The sequence below is a fragment of the Protopterus annectens genome, chromosome 14.part0 (assembly GCF_019279795.1).
Source record: "Protopterus annectens isolate FY-2018-M chromosome 14.part0, PAN1.0, whole genome shotgun sequence".
Lineage (NCBI taxonomy): Eukaryota > Metazoa > Chordata > Ceratodontiformes > Protopteridae > Protopterus > Protopterus annectens.
The window spans coordinates 73,812,317-73,832,009 of record NC_056748.1 but is presented as its reverse complement, the minus strand read 5'-3'; the positions used below and the strand labels follow the sequence as shown (position 1 = coordinate 73,832,009).

The 19,693-nt window shown below is 45.5% G+C and overlaps 1 protein-coding gene across 1 annotated transcript in view; it reads right to left on the bottom strand.

Annotated features, from left to right (window-relative positions):
* The window catches only part of SGPL1 (sphingosine-1-phosphate lyase 1), a 1,851,476-nt gene that overhangs the window by 1,409,788 nt on the left and 421,995 nt on the right, over positions 1–19,693 (bottom strand). The window contains exon 2 of the mRNA XM_044055782.1: positions 7,446–7,611. Coding sequence (XP_043911717.1) covers positions 7,446–7,611 — 166 coding nt within the window. The remainder of the gene's footprint in view (positions 1–7,445; positions 7,612–19,693) is intronic.

Here is a 19,693-nt window from a genome sequence, read left to right as displayed (position 1 = left end):
TGGTTTGGAGGCAGGTTTGGCATTCCTCTTTTGACTGGTAATGTGTGAAAGTGGAACCGGTAACCTTGGTCTATGGTTTGCAAAATCCACTTGTCTTTTGTGATGTAGTGCCAGTTTTTTGAAAATAAGGTTAATTTTCCGCCTAATGGAGCTGCTATTTGTTCCCTGGTAGGCGGATGTAGAGTTAAGTCACTGTGATTGTGCTGTTGTAGTGGTAGTGGCTGAGTCTGTGCCTCTGTTATTACCTTGCCACTGTCTTCCTCTGTAGGCACCTCCTCTGGATTGGTTTCTGCCTCTGGGACGTCTATTCCTGCCCCTTTGGGATCTTGTGGAGTCAGGAAAGGACCAATTTTTGGCAGGCCAGTTCCTGCTAAATCTTGGGGGCTGAACCTGCAGGAAATCTTTAACCGTTTGAACAGATTTTGCCTTTTCTTCCATTTTCTTCATTACCTGCTGGGCAGGTGTACCAAACAAACTGGTCTTATCCATAGGAGCATCTAATAACTTAGCTTTAACATGATCCGGTAAGACTTGTTCCTTCAGCCATGCAGGTCTTCTTATCACTGTGCCAGTCATGGCTGATCTAAATGAAGCCTCCAGTGCATCATAGCCACATTTTAAGGAATGGTTACTAACCTGTTGTATGTTATTTACCATTTCTAATACATATTTCTTATCTATAGAGTCATCAGAGGATAGTTTTTTAGTTAATTGATCAAGCATAAACTCTTGGTATTGTATCATGTGAAACTGACAGTTTAAAGCTCTAGCTGAGAGAGTAGCTGAGGTATAAACTTTTTTGCCCCATCTGTCTAAAGACCTGGCTTCCCTTTCAGAAGGAATAGGGTTTTTTGCTGTGGTCGAGGCTACTGCCTTAGGCCCCTGGGATATAGTTTCGGGGTCTGCAAGTGGGGCCTTGTATAGGTGATGATGCGTGTCTGGTACCCTGTAAAATCTGTCTGGTTTGGCAGGGGCTGGAGGTAAGGAATCTGGTGCAGAGCAGACATCATTAAAGGCATCGTCCACAACAGAGAGGACAGGAGGTATAGCTAAGGGCCTGTGTTGTGGAAGGTGCAGAAAAGTCCTAAGTCTTTTTCTGGAATCTGAGAAATCATGTTGCTGCCATTGGAATTGTTCTCGCATGGCATGTAAGGTTTCCCCAAAGGAGAATTCTTCTGGTGGAGAAGCAGCTGGAATGGATTCTTCAGCATCTGAGTCTTCATAATTGGAGAAAGGAGCCTCTGGCTGGTCTGTAATATCTGAGTCATCCGCAGAATCATCAGAGGACACAGGCTCGGGGGGCTCGGCCCTAGGTCTCTTCTCTGGGGGCTGAGAGGCCCTGTCTGGGTGAGATTGAGATCCCCTGATTAAGGAAATTAAATCTTCTGCCAAAGTAAGCATTTGTGAACTAGAAGTAGGCCTGGATGAGGGGGGTTTAACAGGCACTGACTTAGTAGACTTGGCTGCTTTAGCCCTGGCAAAGGCCTTAATGGACATGGCTGCAGGAGGCCTAGCAGCACCACGTGCTGGGGTAGAGACATCCAAAGGGATGGTGTCTGATAATTCACTAGAAGCCACTGTAGTAGGTAACATTTCAGAGGCCGATTCAAGTAAGGTAGCAGGAACCTCAGAAGTAGTCAAAGATTCAGCTGTGCTTTGATCAGTTTTCTCGGTTTCGGCCGAAACAGAGACACTCGCGGTTTGCTTCACCATGGTTTCGGCCGAAACCGTGGACCGCGAGTGTCGGTCTTTTTCTTTGCGTTTCTTAACAATTTGGGTAGTCGGAGGATCCGACGGCATAATGTACGCAAATTCTGAACCGAAAAACTGTTCAGCAAACTCCGACCGACGCCTAAGCGTTCGTCGGTTGAAGGAAGCACAGGCCGAACAGGCTGCTACGTCGTGGTCTGGGCCTAAACAAGGCAAATAGTAAGAGTGGAAATCTTTATGAGGTATTTGTTTCCCACAAGTTAAACAGTTATTGACTTTTTCTGACATCGGCTGAGGCAAGAAAGAGTCCCCAACGGGGTACTTAGCTTTTAGAGTCCCCAACGGGGTACTTAGCTTTTAGAAGTCTTCGAAGTAGTATTCGGTAGTATAAATCTCTGGATCCGACCGACCGGCACTTGCGAACAGCTTCTGCTTCGGGCGCCACGCAGCAAGAAAGACTGAAGAAAATGGCGTCGGCTGATGCCTTTATACCCGGAGACCAGCAGAGATGACGTCGGGTGAAGTGCGACATCAGCCGAAGCCGGACCCGGACTTTGGAATCCGGCCGACTGCAGGGCTGCCTGACGACAGGACAACCCAGTTGTTATGACTGCAGATGCATCCATGAAGGACATCTGTCTATGTACATCCAAGGTATGCAGCAGCCTTTCCCCCCTGTTCTGTGGATTGGGAAAGAAGGTAGGTAGGTGGATTGCCTGGTTTAAGGATACTCTGGATACCACCTTAGGCATAAATGTAGGATTAGTTCTCATGGACACTCTATCTTGATGGAAGATTAGGAAGGGTTGTACTGCCATTAAGGCCTGTAGTTCCGAAACCCTCCTTGCTGAAGTAATTGCCAGTAGGAAAGCAGTTTTCCATGATAGGTGTTGAAGATCTGCTGTTGCTGCTGGTTCAAATGGAGGTAGTGTCAATTTTTCTAGCACAAAGTTCAAGTCCCATGTTGGTAATGGTGGTTTCCTTGGAGGTTTTACATTCTTGATCCCTCTGAGGAATTGCCTGAGTAGAGGATGAGAAAAGACAGGTGGATCCAAGCTGTATTCTGCGGAAATAGCTGATGCATGTATCTTGATGGAGGAATAGGACAGGCCCGTATGTAGAAGCTCTGCCAAATACTCCAGAATGTTAGCAATATCTATGTTCGAGACATCTTTTCCTCTTTCAGTACTCCAAATGACAAACCTTTTCCATTTTCCTGCTTAGTTCCTTCTTGTTGAAGGTCTGCGGGCTTCAAGGATAATGTCTTTAACCCTTTGGGATAAGTCTGGGTTAGTAGTTGTTATGTGATGTTCCAGGCAGTCAGTTGCAAGGTTTTTAGGTTTGGGTGCATGATGTTGTAGTTGTTCTGAGTTAACATCAAAGGCATCAGGGGTATTGGCCACATTCTCCCCTGAGACATGCTCCTCAGCAAAGGATACCAGTGTTGTCTTGGTCAATGCGGAGCTATCAGAATTATCCTTGGACGTTCCTCTTTGATTTTCAGCAGTACCTTGTGCATCAAAGGAAGAGGTGGAAATGCATATGCTGTCAGGCCTTTCCAGCTGAAGGATAGTGAGTCCACCTTCCATGCTAGTGGGTGGCATGTCCTTGTGCAGAATTTTTTGAGCTGGTGATTGAGTGGGGATGCGAATAGGTCTATTTGTGGCATTCCCCATTTCTTTGTGATGGCCTTGAAGATGTCCGGGTGTAGCATCCATTCGTGAGCATCCGAGGTGGTTCTGTTTAACATGTCTGCTAGGGTGTTTTCTTTTCCCGGCACAAATATTGCCTGTAACTGGATGTTGTAGCTCAGAGCCATATTCCAAAGGTCTAGAGTCATTCTGCATAGGGGGTATGAATGAGTCCCTCCCTGTTTGTTGATGTACCACATGACTGTGGTGTTGTCTGTCCTTATCATTAAATGGCCTTCTTTGAGGAATGGTTTGAATTTCTGGATTGCTAGTTTTACTGCCAGCATTTCTTTTTGGTTTATGTGCAGGTGCAGCTGGTCTGGAGTCCACAATCCTTGAATGCACTTGTCCAACATTTGCGCCCCCCAGCCTAGGTCTGAGGCGTCCGTTGTGATGGTTTGGTTTGCTTGAAAGTTGTGGAAAGGCAAGCCTGGGTTTGATTGGCATGCTTGAGCCCACCATAGAAACTCTTGCTTCAGGCATGGAATTATTGGGATTTCGGTTTCTAAGCTGTGCCTGTGCTGAGACCATAAATTCTTTAGGTATCACTGTAGTTTTCTCATATGCAGTCTGGCATGGGGGACCAGGATTATGCATGATGCCATGAAGCCCAAGGCCTGCAGTACTTTTCTTGCTGTTAGTTTGTGCTGCTTTGTTAATGCCAAGAAGTAAAGAGGGAGTTGTGCTTGTTTTTCTGCAGTTAGGAATGCCATTTGTTTTACTGTGTCCAATTCCGCACCCAAGAATGTTCTTGTCTGGGATGGTATCAGTCTTGACTTTTTGAAATTGACTGTGTATCCCATGGCTTGTAGTAAGCAAATGACTCTTTGTAAATCTGTTGTCAGCTTGCTTTTGTTGTCCGCTTGTAACAGGCAGTCGTCCAGGTATGGGTAAATTTGGATTCCCTGTAGCCTGCAATGAGCGATTACTGATGCCAGGCATTTTGTGAATACTCTGGGCGCAGTAGATAAGCCAAAGGGCAATGCTGAGAATTGATAATGCTCTGATCCTGCAAGAAATCTGAGGTATCTTCTGCAATTTGGTCGTATGGGGACGTGCAGGTATGCCTCCTTGAGATCTAGAGTTACCAGCCAACACTCCTTGCCCAACATGGGAAGAAGTTGCTGTAGAGTCAGCATTTTGAATTTTGGTACCGTGATGTATGTGTTTAAGACGGACAGGTCGAGAATAGGTCTCCAACTTTTCTCTTTTCTTTGTACTAGGAAGAGTCTGGAGTAGAATCCTTTGCCCTGTTGTGTTATTGGAACTCTTTCCACAGCTCTCATTTTTGTTAGTTGAGCTATCTGCTTTAGAGCTTCTGTTTTTTGATTTGGAGGTAGGTTTGGCATTCCTCTTTTTACTGGTAAGGTGTGGAAGTGGAACCTGTAGCCTTGGTCTATGGTTTGCAAAATCCACTTGTCTTTTGTGATATAGTGCCAATTTTTCGAAAATAAGGCTAACTTTCCGCCTAAAGGTGCTGCTATTTGCTCCCTGGTAGGCGGTGTCAGAGTCAAGTCACTGTGATTGTCCTGTTGCAGTGGCAGTGGTTGTGTCTGTGCCTCTCTGGTTATTGCCTTGCCACTGACGTCCTCTATAGGCACCTCCTCTGGATTGATATCTGCCTCTGGAGCGTCTATTCCTGCCTCTTTGAGATTTTGAGGAGTCTGGAAAGGAACAATTTTTGGCAGGCCAGTTCCTGCTGAACCTTGGGGGCTGAACCTGTAAGAAATCCTTAACTGTTTGTACAGATTTTGCCTTCTCTTCCATTTTCTTCATTACTTGCTGAGCAGGTGTACCAAATAGACTGGCCTTATCCATAGGAGCATCTAACAGCTTTGCTTTAACATGATCCGGCAAAACCTGTTCCTTCAACCATGCATGCCTTCTTATCACTGTGCCAGTCATGGCTGATCTAAATGAAGCCTCCAGTGCATCATAGCCACATTTTAAAGAATGGTTACTAACCTGCTGAATGTTATTTACCATTTCTAAAACATATTTCTTATCTAAGGAGTCATCAGAGGACAGCTTCTTAGTTAACTGATCAAGCATAAACTCTTGGTATTTGATCATGTGAAACTGACAGTTTAAAGTTCTAGCTGAGAGAGTAGCAGAGGTGTAAACTTTTTTCCCCCATCTCTCTAAGGACCTGGATTCCCTTTCAGAAGGGAGAGGGTTTTTTGCTGAGGTTGAAGCTACTGCCTTAGGCCCCTGGGATATAGTCTCAGGATCTGCAAGTGGGGCCTTGTATAGGTGGTGATGAGTGTCTGGCACCCTGTAAAATCTATCTGGTTTGGCAGGGGCTGGAGGTAAAGTATCAGGAGCAGTGCAAACATCATTAAATGCATCATCCACAACAGGCAGAACTGGAGGTATAGCTAAGGGCCTATGTTGTGGTAAGTGCAGAAAGGTCCTAAGCCTTTTTCTTGAATCTGAGAAATCTTGTCCCTGCCATTGGAATTGTTCTCTCATGGCATGTAAGGTTTCCCCGAAGGAGAATTCCTCTGGTGGAGTGGCAGAAGGAATGGATTCTTCAGCATCAGAATCTTCATAAGTAGAAAAAGTAGCCTCTGGTTGATCTGTAATGTCTGAGTCATCCGAAGAATCATCAGAGGACACTGGCTCGGGGGGCTCTGCTCTGGATCTCTTTTCTGGAGGCTGAGAGGCCCTGTCTGGGTGAGATTGGGATCCCCTAATTAAGAAGATTAAATCCTCTGCCAGAGTAAGCATTTGTGAACTAGAAGAGGGCCTATGTGAGGGGGTCTTAACAGGCACTGATTTAACAGTTTAGCCCTGGCAAAGGCCTTTATAGACATGGCTGCAGGAGGCCTAGCAGCACCACGTGCTGGGGTTGAGACATCCAAAGGGATAGTGTCTGATAATTCAGGAGGAACCACAGTAGTAGGCAAAACTTCAGAGGCCGATTCAACTAAGGTAGCAGGAGCCTCGGTAGTAGTCGTGGATTCGGCTGAAGATTGACCCGTTTTCTCGGTTTCGGCCGAAACCGAGACACTCGTGGCTTGCTTCACCGTGGTTTCGGCCGAAACCGCGGACCGCGAGTGTCGGTCTTTTTCTTTGCGTTTTTAACAATTTGGGTAGTCGGAGGATCCGACGGCATAATGTATGCAAAATCTGAGCCGAAAAACTGTTCAGCAAACTCCGACCGACGCCTAAGCGTTCGTCGGTTGAAGGAAGCACAGGCTAAACAGGCTGCTACGTCGTGGTCTGGGCCTAAACAAGGTAGGCAGTAAGAGTGGAAATCTTTATGAGGTATTTGTTTCCCACAAGTTAAACAGTTATTTACTTTTTCTGACATCGGCTGAGGCAAGAAAGAGTCCCCAACGGGGTACTTAGCTTTAGAAGTCTTGAAGTAGTATTCGGTAGTAGTAATCTCTGGATCTGACCGACCGGCACTTGCAAACAGCTTCTGCTTCGGGCGCCACGCGGCAAGAAAGACTGGGGAAAATGGCGTCGGCTGATGCCTTTATACCCGAAGACCAGGAGAGATGACGTGGGGTGAAGTGCGACATCAGCCGAAGCCGGACCCAGACTTTGGAATCCGGCCGACCGAAGGGCTGCCTGACGACAGGACAACCCATTTGTTATGACTGCAGATGCATCCTTGAAGGACATCAGTATAATACTATACAAGATAAGCAGTTAATAACAAGATTCATTCAACAGGCACTACAGTACACCAGCTTGTGTACAGTACTTCTCACAGAATAGCTAGCCAGTGGATGTGCTTCATGGTCACTAGTACCTCCAGGGTACAGCTCCTCAATAACAATGAGTCCCAATAAATAAAGCAGGAACAAATTTAAACTTGAATGTTTATGACCAGCTACAGGGTACCAGTGGCCACAGACCACTGCAACCAAAGCAGACCAGCCTATATCATAATACTGGTGATGGCAGTTAGACAAAGGTTACGGTAGTGAAGGCAAGCAGAACATACAAACTTTCTTAGCATTAAACATGTAATAATAAAACATACTAAAGTTGTTCCTTCACCCCACTTAACAGTTTATAAACAGCACTTACTTTCTGGTTGAAATATTACATTATATAGCCACACTGCCAGCACTGTAGCCAAAACAGTCAGTGCAATGATTTGCCATGGCTCCAGACCTTCACATTTTGCATTCACCAATTTCTTTACTCCATCTAGATAAAGAATGGCAGTTTCTTTGTAAACCTGCAGGGTCTCCTGTAACACAAAAAAATAAAAATGACTCAGTACAATCACAGTTGCTTCATCTACCACTACAAGAATTAAACAAACAGATACAACTTTAAAAACACAGCAAACAGTGTCAAAGTGAAATGGGTCTTTCTGAATCTCTCCTATCTAAGTTTTCAAGATATGTGTTAAATGTGTTTTTTCCACAAGACCAGTTTGCCCTAATAATGCTTGAAACATGGGCAGTGTGCCTATCTTTAAATTCCCCAATGGAAACAATTCCCAGTTCAATACATGCTCATGTAGGAAAAAGCCTTCTTAACTTTTCTAGAATTTTTAGCCCCTGACAACTAGTTTTATGCCCTCCTTGTGCAAACTGACAAAAAGAACAATGAAACAACCTCTAATGGTCCTTATGATCTTGCAGTTCCTCTTATAACTCCTATCCCCACCACAATTCTTGACTATAGTTCTAGACCAGTAGTTTTTGCTCATACCACGGAACACAGGGATAAAGCCTTAGGTGTGATTCAATGACCTAGGATCAACTACAGCCTCAAGTGCTGAAGAAGCCCTCTGAGGCAGGTGGAACTAACTGGATAATGACAGCTTCCCCAGTGTACGGAAAGGGAGGCACTACAACCCACTGTACTACTGACACCAAGAAAAGGTAGGTATAGCATTAGGCAGCAATGCAGGTCAAATATGTACCACCAAGCAGCACATTCTCAAGCTGTAGCTCAGTTTAGACAGAAGCAGACAACCACATACGTGTCAATATGTTTGCACTCTTTGTACAGTTCATATGTGCACGTCAGGCTGCCACAAGCGATATAGGGGCTAAGGACCAAAGTCTTCAGACTCCTTGCAGGATGATGACCTTGATCCTTTGCTCCTTCTTCTCATCTAGCATCCAAAACACTGAGAAGTGCAAACTACTGGGCTAATGGAGGAAGGATGTTGACATTTAACAAGGAGTGCAGCAAGAGAAACATTGAGAAAAATATGGAGCATTAGTTTTTCCATATGTGAACGCATATCCTGCCGCTATATGAGCGGTCACTGATGTCTTTAAAAGATGTTCATCTGCAGAAATGACATACTCCATGGGCTAGCTCATGACAACCTGCAAAAAACAGACCATCTGCTTCCATTATAAAAGCCAGCAATTATGCATCCCAGTATCCACACAACTTACGTTATAAGCCCTCTGGCCTGGGGTGTGCTCACTGCCATCTTATTTTTTTTTTTTAAAACAAGAAACATCTTTATTAAATCAACTCTTATGACACAGGCAATCATACATTTATATAAATGAAAAAGTTCAATTGTGTACACTTACCATAAATGTAGATGTTCGAGTATATTCACTGTTGCAGTCCTCACATATGGGTAATCCGGCTCCCGGTAGCCCTCAGTCGGCCCGAATACCAGAGTCCTTTGGTATATGATGTCGGCTGGCGCCGGTTGTAAAACTGATGTCAGAAAGTACAGTTTTGTACCTACCATAAATGTAGATATCCGATAGGAATGCATCTGCAGTCCTTACAAATGGGTTGTCCTGTCGTCAGGCAGCCCTTCGGTCGTTCAGATTCCAAAGTCTGGGTCTGGCCTCGGCTGGTGTCGCACTTCACCCGACGTCATAGCTGCAGTTATTCGGGTATAAAGGCATCAGCCGACGCCATTTTCCTCAGTGTTTCTTGCCCCAGATGCCAGGTGCCCTCTAGGAAGGCTAAATTTGGATAAATGTAAATGATTCCAAATAGTAGAGAGCAAACAAAAATAGGCATGTATGTACATATATACAAACAAATACACCATAATAGATTCCCCCAGCTAGCTACAAGACGGGCAAATACCCTAGGAGTACCACAGAGGGGAAGGAGGGTGGGTAATCCTGACTGCAGATGCATTCCTATCGGACATCTACATTTATGGTAGGTACAAAACTGTACTATGTCCTTCAAGGATGCATCTGCAGTCCTTACAAATGGGTAGAATACCATAGCAAAACTAGGGGAGGAGGAGAAAATAAAATTATGGTGTAGTTAAGATCCCTTGCAAAACAGCAGTGGCAAAACCTGCTCGGGACCTGGAGTATAAAGGTAAATTATAATGCTTGGCAAATGTATGCACGGAGCTCCAAGTAGCAGCCTCTAAAATGTCTTTGGTAGCCACTCCTCGTAGAAAAGCTGTGGTAGTGGCTGTAGCCCTTGTAGAGTGAGGCCTGATGTTTTCTGGAGTTTTCTTTCCATGGTAGGAGTAACAAAATCTAATGCAATTTCCTATCCACTTAGAGATTGTCTGTTTTGAAATTGCTTTTCCTTCCATTCCTGTTGCATATGCTACCAGTAGCTGGTCAGTTTTCCTATTGCCCTTGGTCCTGTCCAGGTAGTAGCATAATTGTCTATGCACATCCAAGGTATGCAACAGCCTTTCTCCCCTGTTCTGAGGGTTGGGGAAGAATGTAGGTAGGTGGATAGCCTGATTCAAAGATACTCTGGAGACCACCTTAGGCATAAAAGTAGGATTAGTTCTCATGGATACTCTATCTTGGTGGAAGATCAGGAATGGCTGTACTGCCATTAGTGCCTGTAGCTCAGATACCCTTCTTGCTGAAGTGATTGCCAACAGGAAAGCAGTTTTCCATGATAAGTATTGTAATTCTGCTGTTGCTGCTGGTTCGAAAGGAGGAAGTGTCAATTTTTCTAGCACAAAGTTCAAGTCCCATGCTGGCAATAGTGGCTTCCTAGGCGGTTTTACATTTTTAATTCCTCTCAGAAACTGCCTGAGCAGAGGATGTGAGAAGACTGGAGGATCCAAGTCGTATTCTGCTGAAATAGCTGATGCATGAATCTTGATGGAAGAATAGGACAGGCCTTTGTGGAAGAGCTCTGCCAAGTATTCCAGGATGTTGGCTATGTTTACCAGTGACACATTTTCTCCTTTTGCAGTACTCCAAATGAAATATCTTTTGCATTTTGCTGAATAATTCTTTCTTGTTGAGGGTCTGCGAGCCTCCAAGATAATGTCTTTTACCCTTTGGGATAAATTTGGGTTATTTGTTCTTATGCAATGTTCCAGGCAGTTAGCTGCAGTGTTTTCAGGTTTGGATGCAGGGTGTTGTAGTTGTTCTGTGTTAACAGCAAGGGAACAAGGGGTAGGTGCCATATTTGTTCCCGAGACATGCTCCTCAGTAATGGGTACCAATGTTGTCTTGGCCAGTCTGGAGCTATCAGGATGATCCTTGGACGGTCCTCCTTGATCTTCAATAGCACCTTGTGCATCAAAGGAAGTGGTGGGAATGCATATGCTGTCAGGTTTTTCCAACTGAAAGATAGGGAGTCCACCTTCCAAGCAAGTGGGTGGTACGTCCTTGTGCAGAATTTCTTTAGTTGGTGATTGCGTGGGGATGCAAATAAGTCTATTTGAGGGAGTCCCCATTTTCTTGTAATGGTTTTGAAGATGTCCGGATGCAGCATCCATTCGTGGGCATCCGTGGTAGTCCTGCTTAGTATGTCTGCTAGAATGTTTTCTTTTCCTGGTACAAAAATTGCTTGTAACTGAACGTTGTAACTCAGGGCCACATTTCAGAGATCCATTGCCATCCGGCATAGAGGGTACGAATGTGTGCCTCCCTGTTTGTTGATGTACCACATAACTGTGGTGTTGTCTGTCCTTATCAACAGTTGACCTGGTCGAAGAAATGGTCTGAATGTCTGAATTGCCAGTTTTACTGCCAGCATTTCCTTTTGATTTATGTGTAGGTGCAGCTGGTCTTGAGTCCATAAGCCTTGTATGCACTTGTCTAGCATGTGGGCCCCCCAACCGAGGTCTGAGGCGTCCGTGGTAATGGCTTGGCTTGGCTGAGTGTTGTGGAAGGGCAATCCTTTGTTTGATTGACAGGCCTGAGCCCACCATTGGAATTCTTGCTTCAGGCATGGAATTATTGGAATTTGGGTTTCTAGGCTGTGCTTGTGCTGAGACCATAAATTCCTTAGGTACCACTGTAACTTTCTCATATGCAGTCTGGCATGTGGAACCAATATTATGCAGGATGCCATGAAACCCAAGGCTTGCAGGACTTTTCTTGCTGTTAGACGGTTCTGCTTTGTTAATGCCAAGAAGTATAGAGGGAGTTGCTCCTGTTTTTCTACTGTTAGGAATGCCATTTGCTTCGATGTGTCCAGCTCTGCACCCAAGAAGGTTATCCTTTGGGATGGTATCAGCCTTGACTTGTTTATATTGACTGTGTATCCCAGGGCTTGTAGTAGGTAAATGACCCTTTTCAAGTCTTCTGCTAACTTGAGTTTGTTGTCCGCTTGTATCAGGCAGTCGTCCAGGTAAGGGTAGATTTGGATTCCCTGAAGCCTGCAATGAGCAATTACTGATGCCAGGCATTTCGTGAACACTCTGGGCGCAGTAGATAAGCCAAAGGGCAATGCTGAGAATTGATAATGCTCTGATCCTGCAAGAAATCTGAGGTATCTTCTGCAATTTGGTCGTATGGGGACGTGCAGGTATGCCTCCTTGAGATCTAGAGTTACCAGCCAAGACTCCTTGCCCAGCATGGGAAGAAGCTGCTGTAGGGTCAGCATTTTGAATTTTGGAACAATGAGGAATGTGTTTAAAGCGGACAGGTCGAGAATAGGCCTCCATTTGCTTTCTTTTCTTGGTACCAGGAAGAGTCTGGAGTAAAATCCCTGTCCTTGCTCCACAGATGGTACCTTTTCCACAACTCTCATTTTTAATAATTGAGATATTTGTTTTAGAGCTTCTGCCTTTTGATTTGGAGGTAGGTTTGGCATTCCTCTCTTCCCTGGTAGAGTATGGAAGTGAAACCTGTAACCTTGGTCTATTGTCTGCAAAATCCACTTGTCTCTTGTGATGTAATGCCAGTTTACTGAAAATAAAGCTAGCTTCCCGCCCAAGGGTGCTTTTAGTTGTTCTCTGGTTGGCGGTGCTAGAACCAAGTCACTGTGATTGTCCTGTAGTAGTGGTGGTGGCTGTGTCCATGGCTGCACCTCGCTGGTTGTTACCCTGCCACTGGCGTCCCCTGTAGGCACCTCTGGATTGACTTCGGCCTCTTGAACGCCTATTACTGCCTCTCTGGGCTCTGGAGGAGTCGGGAAAGGACCAATTCTTGGAGGGCCAATTCCTGCTAAACCTTGGAGGTTGGACCTGTAAGAAATCTTTCATGTTTGGACAGATTTTGCCTTCTCTTCCATCTTCTTGAGCACCTGTTGTGCAGGAGAGCCAAACAAATTGATTTTATCCATGGGAGCATCTAGTAATTTGGATTTCACATGGTCTGGTAAGGCCTGCTCTTTTAACCATGCATGCCTTCTGATAACTGTGCCAGTCATGGCTGATCTGAAGGAGGCTTCCAGTGCATCATAGCCGCATTTTAAGGAATGGTTACTGACCTGCTGAATGTTATGTACCATTTCCTGAACAGATTTTTGTCTAATGGTTCATCTGAGGACAACTTTTTGGTTAACTGGTCTAGCATAAATTCTTGATACTGGATCATGTGGAATTGACAGTTCAATGCTCTAGCTGAAAGAGTTGCAGAAGTGTAAACTTTTTTACCCCATCTCTCTAAGGACCTGGATTCCCTTTCAGAGGGAGGGTTTTGGCAGAGGTAGCTGCTACAGCCTTAGGACCCTGGGAGATAGTCTCGGATCTGCAAAAGGAGCTTTATACAAATGATGATGAGTATCCGGAACCCTGTAGTACCTATCGGGCTTAGCAGGGGCCGGTGGAAGTGAATCAGGAGCAGTACAAGCATCATTAAATGCATCATCTACAACAGAGAGAACTGGAGGAATGGCTAAAGGCCTATGTTGTGGTAAATGCAGAAAGGTTCTAAGCCTCTTTCTAGAGTCTGAGAAATCCTGGCCCTGCCACTGAAATTGTTCCCTCATAGCATGCAAGGTTTCCCCAAAGAAAAATTCCTTAGGCGGAGAGGCAGAAGGGATGGAATCTTCAGCATCAGAGTCTTCATAAGGGGAGAAAGAAGCCTCTGGAGGGTTAGTATTATCTGAATCATCAGAGGAATCATCTGTAGAAACTGGTTCAGGGGGCTCTGCTCTAGGCCTCTTCTCTGGAGGTGGGTGAGAGGCCCTGTCTGTGTGAGATTTGAATCCCCGGATTAAAGAAATGAGATCCTCTGCTAGACTAAGCATTTGTGAACTAGAGCTAGGCCTGTGAGAGGGGGTCTTAGCAGGCACAGATTTAGTAGTTTTAGCTGCTTTAGCCCTGGCAAAAGCCTTAATGGACATGGCTGCAGGTGGCCTAGCAGCTCCACGTGCAGGGGTGGAGATATCCAAGGGGATAGTGTCAGATAATTCCTGAGAAACTGCCTGAGCAGAAGGTAAATCAGAAGCCGATTCCACGAGGTTGGAAGAGGCCTCGGTAGGAGGTAAGTTTTCGGCTGAAGGAAGAACCGCTTGCTCGGTTTCAGCCGAAACCGAGACACTCGCGTTGCTAACGCGGTTTCGGCCGAAACCGCAGACCGCGAGTGTCGGTCCTTTTCCTTGCGCTTTTTTGATATTTGCTTAGTTGGAGGATCCGACGGCATAATGTAAGCAAAATCGGAGCCGAAAAACTCCTCAGCAAATTCCGACCGACGTCTAAGCGTCCGTCGGTTAAAAGAAGCACAGGCTAGACAAGCTGCTACGTCGTGGTCTGGGCCTAAACAAGGTAAGCAGTAAGAGTGGAAATCTTTATGAGGTATTTGTTTCCCACAAGTTAAACAGTTATTCACTTTTTCTGACATCGGCTGAGGCAAGAAAGAGTCCCCAATGGGGTACTTAGCTTTTTAGAAGTCTTCGGTAGTAGTAGAAGAATTCGGTAGTAGTAATCTCTGGTTCTGACCGACCGGCACTTGCGAACAGCTTCTGCTTCGGGCGCCACGCGGCAAGAAAGACTGAGGAAAATGGCGTCGGCTGATGCCTTTATACCCGAATAACTGCAGCTATGACGTCGGGTGAAGTGCGACACCAGCCGAGGCCAGACCCAGACTTTGGAATCCGGCCGACCGAAGGGCTGTCTGACGACAAGACAACCCATTTGTAAGGACTGCAGATGCATCCTTGAAGGACATAGTTAGGTATAAAGGGAGACAGCCGATGCTATTTCCTCAGTTTTTCTTGTCTTAACTGTAAGGAGCCCCCAAAAGAAGGCTAACCCTGGAAGGTAGCACCCTGGACAGGTGTCATACAAAAAAATAAAAATAAAAGTAGTCTGTGCCTTAGGAAAAAAGGAGGAATGGAGGGTGGGAAACCAGGACTGCAACAGTGAATACACCCGAACATCTACAGTTATGGTAAGTGTACACAACTGTACTATGTTCTTCGTGTTTCACTGTTGCAGTCCTCACATATGGGTTGATTCCCAAAGCCCAGGTAAAAGTCAAAGGGTGGAGGAAGGATCACAGATTAAGGGTTGGTAAGAAGGCCCTGCAAAACTGCAGAGGCAAAACCAGCCCTAGATTTAGAAAACAAAGGTAGATTGTAATGCTTTGTGAAAGTATGGACAGAAGACCAAGTAGCTGCTTCTAAAATGTCCTTAGTAGGCACACCTATCAGAAAGGCTGCAGAGTTAGAGGCTGCTCTAGTAGAATGGGTCCTAATACCCTGAGGGGGAACCTTCTCATGCTGCAGGTAACAAAAGTGCGTACAATTAGCAATCCATTTGGAGATGGTTTGTTTTGAAATAGCTTTACCCTGAGCCTCAGGAGCAAAACTAACCAACAACTGTTCAGATTTTCGAAAAGATTTAGTCCTAAGTAAAATCTCAGCTGTCTATGCACATCAAGAGAGTGCAGAATCCTTTCCCCTTTATTTTGGGGGTTGTTGAAAAATGTAGGCAGGTGAATAGACTGGTTAAGGGTTAAACTGGAAACTACCTTAGGCATGAAGGAGGGATTGGTTCTCAGAGAAACCCGATCTGAGTGAAAAATAATGAAAGGTTCTACTGCCATTAAGGTTTGCAGCTCAGATACCCTTCTAGCTGAAGTAATAGCTAAAAGGAAAGCAGTCTTCCAGGATAGAAACTTCAAATCTGCAGAGACAGCTGGTTCAAAGGGAGGCAGAGTAAGTTTTTCCAGGACAAAATTAAGATCCCAAGCAGGAGTAGGAGCTCTTCTGGGAGGTCTAAGATTACTAGCTCCCCTCAGGAACTGTTTCATCAAGGGGTGAGAAAAAATGGGTTGCTCAAATGAACAATGAGCCGAAATTGCTGAAGCGTGAATTTTGATTGAAGAAAAGGAAAGTCCACCATTAAGCAGTCCTGCTAGGTAGTCAAGAATGAGGGAAAGAGAAGAATGAGAAGAGTCTTCAACTTTAGCTAGCATCCAAGAGCAAAATCTCTTCCATTTATCTGCATAGGATTTTCTGGTGCTAGGCCTCCTGGCCTCATGAAGAACTTTGACCACCTGTTGGGAAAGATTTAAAGTATTAGACAGGCAGTTAAATGCATAGTTTGAAGATGAGGATGAAGGAACTTTCCCCCTCCTTGAACCAACAGATCTGGTACCAGGGAAAGATGTCATGGCTGAGCCTGTGAAAGGCTGCGAAGGAGGGGCTACCAATGCTGTCTGAGCCAATCTGGTGCTATCAGAACAGCCTTTGGTTTTTCGTCCCTTATCTTTAGCAGCACTCTGAGAAGAAGAGGCAGAAGAGGGAATGCATAAACTGAGATGTGTCCATGGAAGGACAACGCATCCACCTTCCAAGCTTTGTTGTGAAATTCCCTGGTGCAGAAGGTTGGAAAGAGATGACTGGTGTGAGAGGAGAAAAGATCCACTTCTGGGGTGCCCCAATGACGAGTGATACAGTGGAAAATGTCCTTGTTCAGTTGCCACTCGTGAGAATCCAGAACATGTCTGCTCAAATAATCCGCCAAGGAGTTTAGCCTCCCTGGGAGATACTGGGCTATAAGATGTAAGCCCATGGATGCTGCTATGGACCACAGTCTCATGCTTTGTCTGCACAAGGGGTAAGAACGAGTCCCCCCTTGCTTGTTGATGTACCACATGACTGTGGTATAGTCTGTCCTGATCAGCAGAGTCCCAGGGTAGAGTAGGTCCTTGAAAGCCGCAAGCCCTGCTGCACTGCCATCAATTCTTTTAAGTTTATGTGCAGATGAGTCTGCTGGTTGCTCCAAGTCCCCTGTATGCCCCTGCCTTCCAGATGAGCCCCCCCCATGCAACATCTGAGGTGTCCATGGTGAGAGTCTGGCAGGCAGGCGGTGGGGCAGGCAGGCAGACCCCTTGTTCTGAGAACAGGCTGTCGCTCACCAGAGGAACTCCACTTGTAGACATGGAATCAGGGGAAGAATCAAGTCTAAGTCCTGCGTGTGTTGACACCAAAGATTCTTGACGTACCATTGAAATTTTCTCATATGCAGCCTTGCATATGGGATCATCAAAATACATGAAGCCATGAACCCCAGTGCTTGCAGGAATTGCCTTGCAGAGAGCTGGGTCATGCTTGCCAAGTTTCTGAAGTAAGCCGAAAGATATTCTTGCTTCTGTTGAGGGAGTAATACCATGTGGTGGCTGTATTCAGACTCGCTCCCAGGAAAACAATCTCCCTTGTAGGAACCAACTTTGACTTATTTTCGTTGAGAGTGTAACCCAAAGAGGTGAGAGTGTTCTTCACGAAATCCAAATCCTTTTCTAGTTGTTCTGGGGAGTTTGCTTGAATGAGACAGTCGTCCAGGTAAGGATAAATTGGAATATTTCCCTGCCTGCAAATAGCAATGGCTAGAGCCAGGCACTTGGTAAAAACATACTGGGAGCAGTAGATACGCCAAAGGGCAATGCAGAGAATTTAAAGTGTTGCTCCCCCACCCTGAAGTGAAGGAACTGCCTGCAACTTTCCCTTATTGGGATATGCAGATAAGCCTCCTTGAGATCCAAAGTTACTAGCCATGAATCCTTGCCCAGCATTGGTAGTAAATGCTGATGGGTGAGCATCTTGAATTTGGGAATCACCAGAAAAGTGTTTAGAATAGACATATCCAGAATAGGGAGCCAGGTGTCCCCTTTTTTCGGTACCAGAAAAAGTCTTGAATAAAAACCTAGGCCTGTCTGATTTGCAGAACTGGCTCTACTGTCAATAAAGAAGAAATTGGAGTTTCTACCTCTGCCCTGAGAGTTCTGGGTATGTCTGGGAACCTTTGTAAAACAGGGAAGGTGTGAAAGTAAAACTTGTAACCTTGGTTTACTATACTGAGCACCCATTTGTCGTCTGTGATGGTAGACCATACCTCTGCGAACCTGGCTAACCTTCCCCCCCAAAGGAAACCCAGTGCCCGCAGAGGTAGGCACAAGAAGGCCAGAGTAATTGAGAATGCTTTGGGAAGCTGGCTTAGAACTCCCCAATTTAGCAGAAGAGGTATGCCATTGTTTAGCCCTTTGAGGGGCAGAAGCTTGCCCTCTGGATGATCTGAAACCCCTCGGTTTAGACAGACCTTGCTTGCCAGGATCAGGGAAAGACCAATTCTTGGAAGGATAATGGCTACTATACTGAGGAGGCTGAACCTGAAGGAAATCTTTTACAGCTTGCATAGATTTTGCCTTATCCTCTAACTTCTTCAGTACCTCCTCAGCCTCAATACCAAAAGGATTGTCCTTGTGCAAAGCAACATCCAGCAAATTAGACTTAGCAAGATCAGAAAGAGGCTGCTCCCTGAGCCAAGCATGCCTTCTAATTACAGAACCAGTGGCTGCTGCCCTGCAGGAAGCCTCCAAAGTGTCAAAACCACAATGAAGTGAATGCTTATTAACTAAAGTGGCAGAATTCAGTAAGTCTTGTAAATCTTTGTTCTCCATCATGGAGGGAAAATCTCCAAGTTTAGCCTTAATAGCCTCCAAAGTATGCTGCTGATACTTAAGCATGTGAAAAAGATAATTCATGCATCTAATGGCAAGAGTTACGGAAGTACAGACCTTTTTACCCCACCTGTCCAAGCCCTAGACTCATTATCAGAAGGCACAGGGTTTTTAGCAATAGTAGCCTTAACACCCTTGGGCCCTTGAGAAATAATTTCTGGATCAGCAGTAGGGTTTTTAAAAAGGAATTGATGAGATTCAGGAACCCTGTAATATCTATCTGGTTTTCTGGGGGCAGGAGGTACAGAATTAGGAGTTACAAGAATTTTCCACGCAAACATCGTCCACAACTCCCAAAACTGGAGTTATAGCCAGAGGCTTATGTGGTGGGAAATCCAAAAATTCCCCTGATTTTTTTCTTGACTGTGGAAAATCCTGACATTCCTATTTAAAATGCTCCCTAAGTGTATTCAAAGTATCCCCAAATGAAAAATCTTCTAGAGGGGAGGCAGAAGGGATAGAGTCCTCAGCATCATAATCCTCAAAGCCAGGGAAAAAAAAATTGAGAAATTCCTTATTCACCAGCAGACATACTGGAAATCTCAGGATCTGAGACAAACAAAACATCAGGAGATAATTCCCTAGTCCTTTTCAAATGGGGGGATGAGAGCCCCTAATTAGGGAAAGAAGATCACCAGCCATTTTTACTAACTGGGACTGAAGCATAGGAGAGGAGGCAGACGCCTGCTTGTGAGAAGGTTTGCAGCTGGAAGGTTTACTAGCAATCCGGAGGGACTCGGGAGGCCTAGCAACTGCAGACATCTGAAATAAGGTAGTCAGTCTGGTTCTGGTCTCATGTTGAAAAGGAGAGGTGTCAGAAGCCAGTGCCTGCAAAGCGGCTCCGGACCCATCTGAGGCAGCGACGGGTGGAGGGGCTGTAGACGAAATAGCAGCCTGCGGCATGGAGGACTCCGTAAAGGTCTCGGCAGAGGCTTGCAGCTGAAAATCTGTGATCTGCAGGGGCTGCGACAGCGCCTCACTGACTACTGCTGTGCTGACGACCAATTTCACCGGTGTGTCATCAGCAGATTTAACCCTAGGCCTATCGCGGCCATGTCTTTGGGTTTCCTAGGTATATCCGAAGTCGGGAGACCAGAAGACTCCATAATGACGAACTTAGGCCAGACTCCGAAATGCTTATACAAAATCTTAGCTCTATGGCATATGATGCGCGGGTTAAAAGAAGCACAGATATCGCAGTTAAGG